The sequence below is a fragment of the Hippopotamus amphibius genome, chromosome 9 (genome assembly GCF_030028045.1).
Source record: "Hippopotamus amphibius kiboko isolate mHipAmp2 chromosome 9, mHipAmp2.hap2, whole genome shotgun sequence".
In the NCBI taxonomy this organism is placed as follows: domain Eukaryota; kingdom Metazoa; phylum Chordata; class Mammalia; order Artiodactyla; family Hippopotamidae; genus Hippopotamus; species Hippopotamus amphibius.
In genome coordinates, this window is record NC_080194.1 from 30,972,887 (window position 1) to 30,990,386 (window position 17,500).

General features: G+C 34.9%; 1 protein-coding gene across 4 annotated transcripts in view; it reads left to right on the forward strand.

The window, feature by feature from the left end:
• BTBD10 (BTB domain containing 10) overlaps nucleotides 1-17,500 on the forward strand; it is a 77,412-nt gene that overhangs the window by 14,062 nt on the left and 45,850 nt on the right. For 2 of the 4 annotated variants that reach the window (XM_057749425.1, XM_057749427.1), the window contains exon 2: nucleotides 14,927-15,084. The exons of 1 other annotated variant lie outside the window; for it this stretch is intronic. In XM_057749425.1, the coding sequence (XP_057605408.1) occupies nucleotides 14,984-15,084 (101 nt within the window). In that variant the 5' untranslated portion in view covers nucleotides 14,927-14,983. The remainder of the gene's footprint in view (nucleotides 1-14,926; nucleotides 15,085-17,500) is intronic. One more of the 4 variants, XM_057749428.1, reaches the window with a different exon arrangement.

Genomic DNA, 17,500 nt, shown 5'->3' on the forward strand with positions numbered 1-17,500 from the left:
CCTACACACAGCAACGAAGACCCAACACAGCCAATAAATAAATAAATAAATAAGAAAACAAAAAAACTCTGTTGCCTCTGCTCTGGGATTTGGAGCATATTGATATTTTGTGTGCTCCCTTTAAGAGCAGAGTCTCCATTTCCTAACACCCCTTCCCCACCTCCCGTGCTCCCAAACATAAACTCTCCTGTTTTCAAAGCTAGATGTTCTAGGGGCTTGTTTCCTGGTGCACAACCCCTTGGACTGGGGAACCTGATGTGGGGCTTGGACCCCTTGCTCCTTGGGGAGGACTAGTTATGATATTCCTCCCATTTGTGGGTTGATGACTGAGCAGTGTGGGTCATGACAATACCGTGTTTCTGCCCCTCCTATCCCTCTCGTGTGCTTCCTTTATATCTTTAGTTGTGGAAAATCTTTTCTGCTAATCTTCAAATTGTTCTTATAGATAGTTGCTCTGTAAGTAGTTGTAATTTTGGTGTGTCTGTGGATGGAGATGAGTTTAGGGTCTTCCTATTCCACCATCTTGGTCATCTCCTGTATTCTCTGTAATTTGAATGCCAGGTGGAATAGTAGAGAAAACGAAAAAGAGAATATGTTGTAGAGAGAAATGGCACAACATTTAAAAAATCTTGTATCGGGATACTGTTATCATCTCTTAAAAATTTTATCTTTATTAATTCGGATTATTTTTCTTTAAGATCTTTGATTATCGTTACTGGTAGCAGATGAATAGAAAATTATCCTGCGTTTTCTATTTGTTGACTACATTAAAAATGAATTTTAGGAACTTACCTGGTTGCACAGTGGTTAAGAATCTGCCTGCCAGTGCAGGGGACACAGGTTTGATCCCTGGTCAGGGAAGAGCCCACATGCTGTGGAGCAACTAAGCCCGTGCACCACATCTACTAAAGCCCATGCGCTTAGAGCCTGTGCTCCTCAACAAGAGAAGCCACCACAATGAGAAGTCCACACACCACAACAAAGAGTAGTCCCCGCTTGCCGCAATTCAAGAAGGCCCACACGCAGCAACAAATACCCAGTGCAGCCAAAAAATACATACATATATACGTTAATTTTAAAAAATAAAATAAAAATAAACTTTAAAGCTCAAATACCTGAGGAAGTATCTCAGGTGTCTAAATATGCAACGAAGTGTTTTTATATTTTTCTCATTCTTAGATGGTCATGCGAACAGTGCTGAATTATTTTAAAGGTAATTATTTCATTCACATCAGTTTGCTTTATACAATGCAGGATTGAATTTTGTTTTTCTCACTTCTTGAGAGCAAGCGATACAATCTGCTCTGTCCTTTTGGCTCCTAATTTGTTAATTCAGAATTTTCCTAAAGAAGTTCCTGCAAGGTGGGTAACTGTGGGGCACTTCTTTTCTTCTTGTTGAACATTCCAAATTGCTTGAGTTTCTCTTTTCAAAGAGAGAATATTTTTTTATTGGAGACTAGTGAAATTATAAAACTGTAATACTGAAAGTACTTTAAAATCATTAATACTCTAGTGTTTGGAAGAAAAAACTAAACTGCAGATTAGGCCTTCTTGCCTGAGTTTGATAAAACTTGTTTATTGTACCATATGAAGAAAACAGCCAAACTTCCATTTATACTTTTTTTTTTTTTTACTCAATCCTTTCTTCATTTTCATTTTTTGTGTATATGTAATATGTACATAGTACTGTTTATTTGTATATATATGTATGTGCATTCTTTATGTATATGTATGTGCAGCTACTCAAGTTAGTTGAACTGAAAACATTAAGAAAGGGAAAAAATGTCATATTTCATATTTTAGAATAAAAGTGGTATGACACCCTTGATCATCTTTGCTTCCCTAGTGAATGATGCTTTTTAACAGTAGCCTTGAATACTTGTTAGTTTTGAAATTGTTTTATGAGTACTTTGAAAAATTACTTATAAAAGTAGGTTATTTGGAGTAATTTCTTTTGAATGTGAACATGCAATGTATTGCATGCAATTTGGGACAGTTACCAAAGAACAAAGAAGAAAATGGCATCATAATCCCATGACCCAATGATAATTGCTTTGAGTCGTAAACACATGTATACACATACACGTGTGCACATGTGCATGCACACACACACACAATTGCAATCATTCTGTATGTAATGACTTAAATTTTATTTTGAGAAATTAAAAGAAAATATAACAAATACATAACTAGATTAAAAAGTTAACATTCCTTTCCTCCTCCCCCTTTCCCTCCTCTTCACCTTACATTATAAATTCTTTGATAAACATAGTTCTCAGGATAAAAATTTTAAAGTAGGATTCTTGTGTTAAAATGTGTGACACCCTCCAGGTTTTACAGTTTATACTCCCACAAGCCTGAGTAAACTTTTCCCCTATTCTTTTTTTTTTTTTTTTGCATAAATTATCTTTATTCACAGCTTCCCCTATTCTTTAGCCATCACTGGTTATCATGAAAATAAACCAAGAAATCTTTGACAGTCTGATCAGTTAAACATCTTAGATTTAACTTGGGTTTCTTATATTACTAGTGAGGTTGAATATTTCCTCTTTTCCCCTTTTTGGCAGCTAGTATTCTCTTTATAAATTGCTAACTTAATGAACTCTGCCAAATTTTCCATCATAGTGTTCAGATTTTTTTTTTTTAAGAGAACTTTATTTTTTGGCTGTGTTGGATTTTCATTGCTGCACGTAGGCTTTCTCGAATTGCAGTGAGCGGAGGCTACTCTTTGTTGAGGTTCATGGGCTTTTCATTGCAATGGCTTCCCCTTTTGCAGAGCACAGGCTCTAGGCATGCAGGCTTCAGTAGTTGCAGCACATGGGCTCAGTAGTTGTGGCTCTAGAGCACAGGCTCAGTAGTTGTGGTGCATGGGCTTAGTTGCTCCACAGCATGTGGGATCTTCCCAGCCCAGGGATTGAAGCCGTGTCCCCTGCATTGGCAACCACTGCACCACCAGGGAAGTCCCTAGATTTTTTAAAGTTTGTTTTATAAATATTCCTTATTTTAAGACTAACATTTTATTGATTTATTGTTATATACATTTTTATAGCTTTTCATTTATCTTTTATAGTTTGAATTTTTATGTAGTCTAACCTAATGCTTTTTGAAAGTGGCCTGCAGTCCCAATCCTGATCCCCAAGAAGTTTTCATTAGTCTTTGTTGTGATTGTGAGCATAAAGTGGCTGACTGCACGTTCCTGTTTCTCATACTTATTTTCCCCTTATTTGAGGCTTAGAAATTCCTTCTTTATTTTGAGAGTCAGATAAATGTTCACTTATTTTTTTTCTTAATTCTTTATGGTTTCGTGTTCTGTTTTGATTTTTTTTTTAACGTGGAATTTGGGAGAGATAATATGAGAGGAAGGAAAGGATCTTCTGCTGAAATAATCGACTGGTTTTTTAGAACCTCTCTATCTATCATCTAGCTGTCTGTCTTTTAGTGATTTGATATGTGACCACTAGGACTTTTTATTTTCTGGGTATAGTGTTTTGATGGATTGTGTACTAAATTTGAGAGGCAGTGTGGTATGGTGGAAAAAAACACTGAATTTGTACAGATATGTATTTGAGTCCTAGTTTATTTATTAGCTTTGTGACATTAGGCAGATAGCATAATTGATTTAAGCCAGTTTCTCAGTTTTTAAAAAGGGACCACCTTGATATAATACAGGACACCTCTCATGTCTTGTAGGATTGATACATGAGTTAGCATAGACAATATATATGAAAATCCAACTTATTATCCAAGGCTTCCTGAATTAGATACTAGCATCTAGCTCCTATACCTCTATCTTGCTTGAAAAATCTCACTGCATATTTTGGTATAGTTCACTTAGTGGTGAGGTATATCTCAGACCTACCACCAGTCTTGGTAACCTTCCTAAAGGAGGATGGCTTGACCTTATTGTTCAGGAACCTGTTCTGATATGTATTGGTCATTGTTTGTTATTCTAGCATATATGGTAGTTACAGCCACATATGGTTATTCAAACCTAAATGAGTTAGAATGGAAAATTAAAAACTCATTTAATCAGTTGTACAGTTCAAGTATTTTATAACCACATGTGTGTATTTTCTTTCTTTTTTTGGCACACGGGCTTAGTTACTCCACGGCATGTGGGATCTTCCTGGAGCTGGGATCGAACCTGTGTCCTCTGCATTGGCAGGCGGATTCTTAACCACTGCGCCACCTAGGAAGCCCTAACCACACGTGGATAGTGGCTACTTTTTGGACAGTGCAGACACAGAACGTCTCCATTATCACACAAAGTTCTATTAGACAGTACTGAAGTCTAGAACTTGAATCATACTTAGGGCCTTTTCTAGCCTATTGAACTGAGGGCAGACAAGCAAAAATCTGAAAGGAATGAAAGGTAATGAATGAATTGTTCAAAATGCAACAGCATAGTAAACGATTATATGAAAAATATAATCTAACTTAGTTGTAAAGCCTCTCAGAGGGAAAAAGAATACATTGTTTAAAAATCTGACTTTGTTTAAAGGGTCATGGAGGAAAAATAAAACATTGTTTGAGCCTGACTTTGTTTAAAGGGTGCTGGTTCTTAGGAGTTGAATGTAATCTACTTTGATTTGGGCAATTCATCAGCTTTTTGGAGATTTGTCTATATTAAATTTTATGTCAAGGTGATTTGCTTCCACTAAGATGTTTCTGGTTTTGAAGGCAATTCTATTTAGTCATAGATAAAAAAGGAAAAATAGGGACATACACATGGAGAATAAAACATTAAGATTTTTTTAGAAAAGTTAAAAAATTAAATATGCCTTTTGGTGAGTTTTAAGAGTTTAGCACTATAAACAGCATGTAGTTCATTAGAATGTTAATTATGTGATATAGGTATTGAGAAAATGCCTAAGATAGGGAAAGATTTTCAAACATTGATTGAGCTGTTTAAGATGGGAAAAATAAATGAAATGGTTCTTGAACGAAGTGTTAATGCCTTAAACAAGAAGTCAGCAAAATTTCAGTAGAAATTTTATAAAAGTGATAAAATCAATTAACTCAGGAATTTTATCTCCAGGTCACCTCTGGAGGATCAAGGGCTGAATATAAGCTGGCTTCGAAAAGTTTTACATTTTGGTGGATTTGATAAGGAAGTCCTTTAGACAAAGTACCTTACTTTTAATGGAAAATTCATGCAATTTTATTAAATCTGTTTGTTAGGATATCCCTAACAGTTAGCAAAATTCCTGAAAAGGTACTAAGTACTCAATGAATAGATTTTGAATGAAAGCATAAGTCAATTGAATTTGATATCCTGGAACTAGTTACATAAAATTTAATCAGTTATAATCTAGAATAAAAATATCCTGAATAAGGATTTCAGCTTTATTTACTTGCTTTATTTTAACTGCAGCAAATAAGAAAAATGTAAGTCTTGACAACTGAAAGTGCCTCTGTGAGATTTAGTCAGCTTTGAGGAATCTTTTGGGGAATGTTAAGGGTTGTTTGATAATATCTTTAAAAATATTTCCAGGGATATTTATGTTCCCTCCAACACCAGTTTCTTAGTGTATAGTTCCTAAGAGCAACTGTTGGCATTAGATACTTTTTGCTCATTTGAGGGTGAGATTCACATGATTGGTGGGTATGATTATACAATACTATTATTTTTAAAGACAAGCAACTAAGTTAAAGATTCCCTATAAATCTTCATAATTTGTATTTCCTCTTCACTAGTGGATTGTGTTTAATGAAATGCCTTTTGGTTTCTTTCATCTTAATTTTATTAATGAAAACATTTTGTAAAAGCTTACATACAACTTGTACTAAGCTATAGGAACACAAATATGAGTCATACTTTGTTCTTGCCCTCAAGGAGTCTTACGGTTTAAGGGAAGACGTGGCAGAAACATATTTTACCAATGCATAATAATGGGATTCAGAACATGCTATCCCAAATTATGTTAATTTCATATATTGAATGTTTTAAGCAGAAGGAATTAGAGTACCGCATGTACTGGAGGAACTTTCTGACCTGCCTCTAAAGTAGGTCATAAAACCCTCATGAAAGGTATCATCCTTATACTTAGAGGAAAGGAGCATCTTTAGCTCCAAAGGTGAAGAAACATAGAAATCTGAGCAAGAGATAATGCTAGTAAGTTTCTGTCAGTTTACTATACTCTTTCCACGATTTTCCACTCTTCATCAAACTTGGCATAAGAACACTCAGGTTCAATTTTTTCTTCAGGTCTTCATTTCCTTATGAAGGCTCCAGTGTCAAGTAAAAGTTACATAAAATAAACTTGTATGCTTTTCTCCTGTTATTTGTCTTGTTACAGGTGTCCCAGTTGAAAATTTAGAAGGGTGGGGAAAAAGATATTTTTCTTCCCCTGCAATATGTATTGATCGTATTTGAACAATCAGAAACAAAAACAAAACTATAGCAAAGCAGTAAAATTAAACAAGGAAGAAAATTTCCATAGCAAAGCCACCTCCAAATACTTAACTGTAGGGCCCCCCCCTTCCCAATTATGAAAACAGTGTGTGGTATATTCAAATAGTATGAGATACAATGAAAAGTAAGTCTCTCATTCCTTCCTTCAGAGGCAACTAGTTATAAGTTTTATGTGATATTTCTAGACATTTTAAAAACATAACATGGATGAATGCATACATATTTTAAACATGTTGGAGTATGTAATACATATCTGTACCATGCTTTTTAGTATAATGTTATATCTTGGAATATTTTTCTCATGAGTATCTATCTCATATTTGCTGTTTGCATGATATTGTGCAGATTTTTAACCAGTTCATTTCAGATGAGCATTTAAATTGGTTCTAGATTTTTGCTGTGACAAGTAGTGCTGTGAAGTCAAGGAGATAAAAGAGGTGTGTGTGTGTGTTAGTATAGTGGTCTGTATAATTAGAACAAGGGCTAGCAGAATCTTAAAACTTTTAGTGTCATAACCTAGGTAGAATGTGTTGGACAATATGGTAGACAGACCCTAAGGTAATTCCCATGATCCCTGCTTCCTGGTGTTCATGCCTTTTTATAATCCCCTTGCCTTGAGTGTGAGCAGAATTTGTGGCTTCCTTCTAACCAAAAGAATGTGCCAAAGGTAATGGAATGCTACTTCCCTAATTATGTTACATAAGACTCCATTTTGCTAGCAGACTTGCTATCTCTACATCTTTGGCTTTGAATCCTACTGCCATAAGAAAATGAGTTGTTACAATCTCAGTAACCTTGGAAGTGGATCCTTTCCCAGTTGAGCCTCCTAATGAGGATCGAGTTATGGTTGACACCTTGATTGTAGCCTTGTAGAAGACTGAACTAAACTATGCTGGATTCCTAACTCACAGAAACTAAGAATAGTATATGATATTGTAAGCCACTGGGTTTGTGGCAGTTTGTTATGTAGCAAGGAGGCTGTTATATCCAAGTGAGAGAAAAAATTAAAAAATTTTAAGCTTCTCAGATGCAGCAAAAATATTCTGATAAAAATAACTGAAGGAGTTTTCAGAGATTAGAAATTAGGATGCTTGGTCTATTCTTCCAGAGATTAAAATTTACTTTTAAGCTAAGAGTGAAATATTTGTTTTACATCACAGTTACTGTAGGAATGATGTAAGGTTTTGATTTAGCTCCTAAAACTGATCCAGCTATTGTGTCCAAAGTATGTGGCTCTTTGATGACTCTGTAAAAGTCTAAGGAAATTTTGATGTTAGGTAGAACAGGTGAGGCTCAGGTGTACCCTGGAGAAATTGGGAAAGCTCAAAATGAGTAAAAATCGTACCGGTAATCATTCTTCCCCTGTTCCCTATGTTGTGATTATTTTATAATTATTATTTAAACCAGGACATGGATGATGTCATATTCATCTTTTTATTCCAGTCATCTAGCACATTATAGATGCTCAATAAATGTTGAGCAACTGTCTAGGAATTCTCATCATCTCTGGAGATCTCAAAGGCAAATAGAAAGTTATGAATGAACTAATAAAGTATTACGCAGAATTTGTATTTGGTAGTCTGCTAGACAAAATCAGCAATGTACCCAGCACTGTGTTATTATATAAGGTGTCCTGTCTTATTTATTCTTTATAATAATTTGATTTACAGTTATATTAGTAATAGATAAAATAATGGTAATAAGAATTGTATTATTTTCTTCATTTCACATTTAAGAAAATTGAGGTTTTAGAGGTTAAGAAGCTTGTACAAAGTCATACAACTTAGTTTGATTCCAAAACCTTTTCTCTAAGTCAATTATTGTGGCAGAAGCAGAAAAATTCTCACCATTTTTCATGATCAAAAATTAATAAGTATCATTTATGGCAGTGGAAGGATGGCTGTTGATTAAGTATGCTTGGAATGGTAAGGGGGGCAGTATGATGCGGGGGCTTTTGATCAAAAAGTGGTTTAATTATGTCATGCTAATATGTTTGATACTTGTAGGTATTAATTAAACATCTCTGCTGCTGTTTTTTTCTTTTTAAATTTACGTGCAATAAAATTCTCTTTTTGGTGTACATTTCTTAGGAGTTTTGACAAAGGCATACAATTGTGTAACTACCACCACCACAGTCCAAATACAGAATAGTTCCATCACCACCCAAAATTACCTTGTGCTATCCCTGTGTGGTCCCCCCAGCTCTGAGCTCTGGTTGCTCTATCTGTAATCCCTACAGTTTTGTCTTTCTGACAGTGTTATATAAATGAAATCATATGGTGGGGAACCTTTAAGTCGTGCTTTTGAAATTCCATTTTGTTGAGTGTATTAGTAGTGACTCCAGTTACTTATATGTTGTATCATTAGATGCTGTCCCACCTGTGTCTGCAGAGCTGTTTGTTTTTCTTTAATCTTTCTCTTTATTAAATGGATTGGGTAATTTCTGATGCTCTATTTTCAAGTTCCTTGATCTTTTTTTTTTTTTTTTCTTTTTTTTTGGTCATTCCATCTGCTGTTGTGCCCATCTAATAGATTTTTCATTTTAGTTGTTTTTGCCAGCTACAGCTGAATTTTCATTTTTTTGTTTTCACTTCTCTATTGAGATTCTCTTTCTTGCCACTCATCAAGACCATTTTCTTATTTTATGCTTTGAATATACTTTCCTTTAATTGTTTAAATATATTTATAATATATGCTTTGAAGTCCTTATTTGCTAAATCCTACATCTGGACTCAGAGTCAGTTTCTATTGACTACCTTTTCACTACTGTCTTGTGTCTTTGGATCTCATAATTTTTGGTTGAAATTTTTCATGTTCTTGTGAGGATTGTCGGATTTTTTTGTTCTAGTGGACCATTAACTTTCCTGGACTCAATCTGCAAACTTTGTTTCCTGTGCAGTATGAGACAGCTGATGTCTGTGCTCAGCTTTTTTCTTCTAGCTACTTATTTTTTTAGCTTGGTCTCCTGTGGAGTGGGGGTAAGGGTAGGATTCTCTTGCACCTGTGTAATTCAGTGGTCAGCCAGAAATTTGGGCAGAGGTTATACTCAGATTTTGGAGCTCACCTACCTTGTGTTTCCGCTACTTCTGGAGAGTCCCTTTTAGTATTTTGTCTGCCAATAGTGGTCTCTGTCCTCTGACACCCCTAGCCAGTAAGGGCTTCAGCTTTCTGCAGCTTGAGCTGTGTATGGTTGGGGAGTACATTCACTTTCAAAAGCATCAAACTCATAGATCTTACACCATGTAGCTTTCAGTTCTTCTATAGTTTACTGTAGGGGCTATCTGGAGTCTCCCCTCATGCATGTGTAATTTAACTGAGCAGAGTTTATGCTCAGATTTTTATGCTTATGTGGTTCTTTCATTCCCATTATGTCTGCCTTAAGTTTCCAGGTGCACTTCCAGCCCTGAACTATTTTCTCTACCACTTTGAGCTGTGTGGCTGCCTTCACCAACCATATTTGTAGGGGGTAGGGGGAGGGCACTCGGCATAAAAACTTCAAACTGATCTCATGATTCTGTTCCTGTCCAGCTGGAGTTTTTTCAAGAGTAAGCTCTTCTTTTACTACTGTATGCTTTGGGACGCTTTCCAGAAAATGCTTTAATACAAAATTTTTTTTTTATCCAAATTAAGATAATTGTTATCTGCAGGAGGCTCACATGACCAATTCTCTCAGCTGCATTCGCAGGAGGTTCCTTTTCATCCCTCTGCTTCCTTTTCTTTTAAAAGTTGCTTCCACCTGTTCTTTTTCTTTCACAATTATATTCATAGCAAGTATTTTGTGCCTTCAAGGTGGTACAGTCTGTCCGTTGTGCCTATAAGGAGGGAAGCTCATCAAATGATCCCTCAAGTTTCTGGCCCTTCAGAAATTCCCTACGTCTAGACCCCTCTGAACGTGTCAGCAGTCAGGTGTTTGCTCTTTTGGTCTGCCAATTTCAAGTGATTCATTTGCCCTGTGGGGCTATTACTTCTTTTGGTCTTTTCCACATAGGAAAGGTTACCTTAGAACATTTTGCTAGCTCAGGTGCCTTCTTGACTACCTCTTGGTCAGTCTCTCCCACCCACACCTCTGGGTATTTGGCTTTCTGTGCAGCCGAAGGCAGTCCTTGGTATCTGGCTCTGGTATCACTATGTGAGTCTGTTCTCTTCACTGTTTTCCCTATCAGGTCTTTCTAGTAACCACCACACTTGAATTACTTTGTTTGCCAAGTTCAAGAGATAAAAACAATTTCACTTAACAGAAAAGCTCTTTTGTAATGACACTATTTAAAATGAGATCTCAATAGTTTGGACAAAGCCACAAGATGCCTGTGGTTTAAAAGTGAGATCTGTTGGCAATAAGGAGCAAATATATGAATTTCTGTGTACTTTGCTTGTTACATTGGAAAGAACATGGGCTTTCAGTTAGACTGGGATTCTCATCTATGAAAGAGGATAGCAATGTTGGGTTGTTTTGAGCTTTAAAAACAAGAAAGTGTATAAACTTCCTAGCACGTTGATAATAGTGAGGACAGAATAAATTGTCTCCGTATACTATCCTGGTTGAGTTTTGTTTTTTTGTTTGTTTTTAAACTCTTCTCTGGGTCATTGCCATTAATTAATACTACCTGGAAGTAGTGGCCCAGGGAGTACTTATGATACTGTAGTCTGTGTCTTCCTTGCCCCCACCTCCTCTCCTTTGTTAAAGGTAGTAATATCCAAGAGAAGGAGAAGCAGTGGAATCACTTTTTTCCCAGTTGACCTTGGCAGTTTCCTGAATGGATGTCTCTAACCAATAGGCCCCAGTTGTTCCAGCCTCTGTACAGATTATTTCTAGATTACTTAGAATTTACATTATTTCTGTCATGCCTAAAAATATTAGTAATGAATTGTTACCTATTGTCTAAGAACTTTGTTTCCAGTAATCCAGTGATTATTTTTTGACAATTACAAGATCCAAACCAGATCTTTAATTTGCCTAATATGAAGTAGACATTGGGGATCCAAGTGTCAGATTTTGAAGAACTTTTTATGGTAAGGAGTTTAGATCAGGAAATGAAGAGCCATTAAAAGTCTTTAGAAAGATAATGCTAATTACTGCAGAGCTAATATAGAATTGAATGGGGGTTAAGAGGTTGACTAAGAGGCTTACTGATAGATGTTAAGGGTTTAAATGAAGGCAGCAGCCTTATAATTGATAAGGGAGAGAGAAGGAGTCAAAAGAAGAATTTGAAGTTAGACTTGATGTTGGGAAAGGAGAGGTCAAGGATGACTTCAGGATTTTTGATTCAGTGTATGTTGTATGTAAAACCTGGCATTCTCAAGGGTTTGATCCTTATTTCTTTGTCTGCTGTCTCCCTGGACTCAGCAGATGAAGATGGAATCCCAAAGAACACCCAAGATTTAATGGAGTTGAAGGGTGGGTTAACAGTGCAAGACTACTCAGGTAGGAGAGAGAGAGGAGTTAAGCGGTAGAGAACTGTTAGTGGAGTCTTTTTTTTTCCCTTACTAGGGTGAGTCCCATACAATAACAACATCCAACTTGCTTTAGCATCTGTAAATTTCTTGGCATATTAGGTGTTCAGTAAGTAAATGAATGAATGAATGATAAATATAATGTCACTGAGTATGGCACAGAGATTGGTTAAAATATAAAAGATCATTAGACATTTCAAAACAGTATATAATGTGTGTCATTTACTTTTTATCTATTTGTAGTTAAATCTGTAGCATTAAAAATATGCTAGCATGTGTAGGCAAACACAGGCATATTTTTTTTCAACTATCTCAGCTTGAATTTCACTTCTTTTTTGTTTGTATCCTTACTTTTGGGAGTGAGGAGTGGGGTGAAACCCTTCACATGGTGATACTCAAGTTTTATTGACAAATGAAATGTAAGCATGATTTTCCAATTGACTTTTTTGATAGCCTTCATCTGAACATTCTTGACTTTCTTGTGGTTCGCCATAATATACATGTTGTTAATTTCAGTAGGATTGATTCGGAATATGTACTATTTCCCTGCTACTAGATAGATGTGCCACCCATGGTAAAATAGTGGAAAATATGAATCAGAATTTATTTATTCCTTATCGTTGTATTTTTTTAGTCACTGTCTCCATGGTTTAGGATTATTCTTTACTCAGCAGTCTGTGGATTTCCAGAAGGGTGTATCTTATAGTTAAGGGTTAGGAGCTAATGTGCCCCTTTAAGGAAATGCTAATGCCTGAAATAGCTTACTGGAAGACCTATCAAGTAAGGAGAAAATGCTCTAAATATCTCATTCGACAGAACAGGCTAAGCCTCTACATCTTTCTTTTCCCTCCTTATCAGTTTTCCCTACTATTCTTTTTTATGTTTTGGGTCTTTCTTGATCTGTGACCATTTTTTTCTTACCTGACTTTCTCCTTTGTCTCTCTGGCATGTTCTGTTTCACCCTTCTCTTCTGCGTCATCTTTTCAGAACGGATAACTAGCTATAATACCAAATTGAAATTTTAAAGTTTCTTCTATAGTAAATACATTTTTATTTTTCTAATTAAAAACTCAAATGAGATTGAGAATTTTTTGTTTTCATAACAATTTTGTGGTTTTCATGTTCAGTTAACATCTGACTGATTTTTTTTAAAGGCACTTTTTCTTCTTTTAAAATTTTTTTTACCTAATTAATTTACTTTTGGCTGCGTTCAGTCTTCATTGCTGCACACGGGCTTTCTCTAGTTGCGGTGAGTGGGGTCTGCTCTTCATTGCAGTGCGCTGGCTTCTCATTGTGGTGACTTCTTGGGCTTCAGTAGTTGTGGCTCACAGGCTCCAGAGCACAGGCTTAGTAGCTGTGGCATGCGGGCTTAGTTGCTCTGAGGCATGTGGAATCTTCCCATACCAGGGATTGAACCCATATCCCTTGCATTGGTGGGCAGATTCTTAAACCACTGTGCCGCCAGGGAAGTCCCACATCTGACTGATTTTTAGTTAATCATGTAGTGATCCTTTAGGAAAGATTTCCTTTTACAGGAGTATTCAGCAAATAAACTGTGTGTCATTTGCTAAGGAATTTGAATGGGCCATTGTACAATTCTCATCCTTCCCCCTTTATTATTTTTATTTCGCTCTGAGCTATTTATTTACATATTTATTAAAATGTTCATTTATTATTAGATTTTTCAATTGTTTTTAGAAAGTACTAAGTATGAAGAAAAAATTCTAAAATAGCAAAATAGTTTCTCTAAAATAAAAGTGTTTCTCTTAATGTGTTCTGAGATAGACTCACAATTTTCATGAATTTATTTTTGGCACTTTTTGCACTTTTTGGTGAAATTGTACTGGAATAATCTATACAGTTCAGTGAGATACAGTATTTTCTCAATTCTGGATTCCCTTTGCTTTTTTTTTTTTTTTTTTTTGATGGAGAATGTAGGCATCCATCCCATTACCTCTCATCCCTTTGACTTTTATGCATAACTCCCTCCTCACTTCCCTCTATCAAATTCAGCTTGAAAAAGTATTTGTAAAGCATATGGGAGTGGGTGTCTGGAAACCTGGGTTCTAATCCAGTTTATATAACTTTGTTCAAATCGTTTAACCTCATTTGTTTTTTCTTTCGATGTCTGCAATCTCTAAAAGTCAAATCTGACCTACTATTTCTAAACAGAATACTCCAGTTTGAGCATTTTTTTCAAGATCAAGATTATTCATATAGTAATAAATTCTCATTGTTCTTTATAATTTTGACGTTTACCAGCATTGTGACCTTTGGCAAAGTTACTAAACTTCTGATACTGTTTTCTATTCTTATATGAGGAGTATAATACCTACCTTATAAGTTGATTGTGAAGATTAAATTGGATAGTGAATTTACTTTAAAGTGCTTAGTTTCAGGTGTTTTGTAAAGTGGCTCTTAAGTGAGTTTTCCTATAATTTCACGTGACTGTAGTAGAACTAAGTCATAGCCTCACATATGAAAAGGCATAAAATATATGAATCATATTGATAGAATGTTTCTTGATAATTGTACTGTAAGGAAACATTAGGATGTTTACATACTTTTAGTTTTGAACAAATATTAAATTTCTGTTCATGGTCTTTAACTTGGTTAAAGAAATAACATTGTTATGTAGTCTTACTAGATGCTTTGTTATTCATCTTAAACTTTTAGTAATTAAGAAATGTTTTCCAAACGAAATTTTGTCTGAAAGAATCATTCTGTAGAGTTGTTTTTGTCTTTTTTGGTTCTTTATTGATGTTTGGAAACATGAGGTACCGAAATGGCAATTTAAGTATATGTACTAAATACAAATAGCACATTATTAAAGTGCTGTATAGGAGTGACAAATTTAATTGAATAATCAAATGAAAAGTACCTAAAAAGACCTCGGTGTTTATTTTAATCTAATTTGTGGCATTTTGTGTGTCTGATGTTTTATAATCCTATTCATCACTTTAAAAAATGTCACAATAATATCAGAAAGCATGTAAAATTCTGTGACTGTTTAATTCTGCATGGAATAGATTTAAAGGTCACCACTACTCTTTTACGTAGGTTATGGGTGCTACATGTGTGCTTTCAGAGCAGTAGTGTGAGGAAGCTTGAAGTGGGATGGCAGGACGGCCTCATCCTTATGACAGTAACTCCAGTGATCCAGAGAATTGGGATCGGAAATTGCATAGTAGACCTCGTAAACTTTATAAACATTCAAGGTAGGTAGAAAATATGTATTTCACATATCAAAGCTCTGCTAAAATTGATTTTTATGAAGAACCAAACTGCATTTGGTTGTGGCAAGTCCTGTCAGAGGATGGGGGCCAGTTTACAAAATATTCTGAATGTTTGCATTTCTCCTTAAATAACTTCTAGGAAAACATTTTTTCCTTTTAATTTTCTTATATTTGTATTTATATGAATTTTTATTTCTGTTTCTAAATAATGTTAAAATATCTTTAGTTGACTCTGTGAGTAAATGCTATAGTTAATTTAATTGGGAACTCAGGCAAGACAGGTTGGTTCTTTGCATTTAAAACTCTCTAATAGGAATTTATTTTGTGCTCTAAATATATTGTGTATGATAATTTATAGGCTTTTGTCAGTCTTTGCCTCTATACATTTTTAGCTGTGTGAATTTATATTGTGTTTTCATCCTCATCCTAATGGTAAAATCAGTCTATTTGCAGTGACTCACCTAGTTCATTTAAAGTTTGATGCATTAAATGAAATTCAGCTCAAAAGTTTTAGCCCATTTATACATTATTTTTAAAGCTTTCGTTTTGTGCTATGTGACCTGATGAGGAACACCTCATTTAGAACACTTTATGATCTGATATTTTAAGGTGTTGACAGCTCATAAAACTCACATAATGCAGGTATGTAAGCATGTTTTCTTAGAGAGTTGTGCTTTATGAATATGTACTTGGGGGTATTATTGAACTTTTAACTTACTTGAAAGTAAAATTCTCTTGATCACTGGTAACTAATACCAGCTTTCTTGAAAAAGAATAAAAACATGCCATGATATTGAAATCCTTTTTGTAATTTTGAAGAAATGATTCAGCTGCTTTTAAACTATATACATGGCTAGAAAATATGAGTCGAGTACTATTTAAGTCTCCTGACAAGATATGTACCTTTATTGTGGACTTGTCATGTGTTGAGGTCTAAAATGAAGACTTGAGTTGACTTTTTTAATTTGTAAGTACACACTAATGGTGTGTTTTTTGGTTTGTTTTTTTTTTGGGGGGGGGGTCCTTCAATTGGTGCTCTAGTTCTTTTTCCCCATCTTGTTTACATGGATGTTTATTTTGTCTTTGAGATTAAAGAGATACTGGTTTTTTCTCAAGTATGGGGTTATATTTATATCTGATATTTTTTCAGGTGGATTATATCTTATCCTTGCTAGTTTTTAATATTTTTCTACTGATGTATAAGACTGTATTATATATGAAGTGGTGACAAGGTGAAAATAAGGAAAATAAGCTCTGTTTGCTTTATAAAAGCTGTGTGCATACAATGGGAAAACTTTATTAAAAAAACAGTACTTTTTAAATTGCTGTTATTTTACTTCAATAACAGGTATCATAGCTCTTCTTGATTTCTATAGCATCAGTACCTTTTTGGTGCTCTTTTTAAATAAGATTGCAGTAGTATTGGTTGTTCAAGTGAAAAATATTAGAGAAGTAGTAAATGAACACCAGTGTATTGATTTTTTTTTTTAATGGAAAGACCATAAAATCCTTTGACCTTATTTTAACCTCATTCATGGAAAATCTGCCCAAAGGAAAACAGTTTACTTTTTGGCACCTCTTGTTCCTATATACTTACAAATATATAACTTAGGATGCTTTAAAAATATATTCAGCATTGACATATATATACTACCAAATGTAAAATAGATAGCTAGTGGGAAGCTGCTGCATAACACAGGGAGATCAACTTGATGATGGGTGATGACTTAGAGGGCTGAGATAGGATGAGAAGGAGTTGAGGGAGGGAGGGGATATGGGGATATATGTATAAATACAGCTGATTCACTTTGTTGTACAGCAAAAACTGGCATAACAGTGTAAAGCAATTACGTTCCAATAAAGAGCTTAAAATATATATATATTCAATTTGAATTTTTTAAAATGGTAGTTTTTAAATTAATAGTAAATTAATTGGTATTAAAAACTAACAGCAGCAAGTATTGTTGAGAACCTGTGCTCAGTTCAGGAGAGATTCAGCAGTTTGTCAGGGTACCATCATGGAATGCTTAAATATCCACATATGGAACAATTAGAGGACAATAGGACTGTAAACTGTGGTAATGAGTAGTAGTAAAACAAGAGTTCAGAGAAGGAATCAGTGTCAACCTGAGCAGGTGAAAATGAGAAATGAACTAATCCTTGGATGATTAGGTAGATGGAGGGCATTCCTGCTAGGGACCTTCTGGAGATTACCTTGACTGGATCTGAAGGTGGAGCTCTGTGAATAATATTACTGTCTCCATTTAACAGATGAAAAAAGAAATAAGGTTAATAAATTTGCCCAAGGACATCCAAATTGTAAATGACAAAGCTCAAATTTGTAAACAAGTTTCACATTCTTTTTTCTAAAATTTTGAAGAACTTATTTTGGTACATT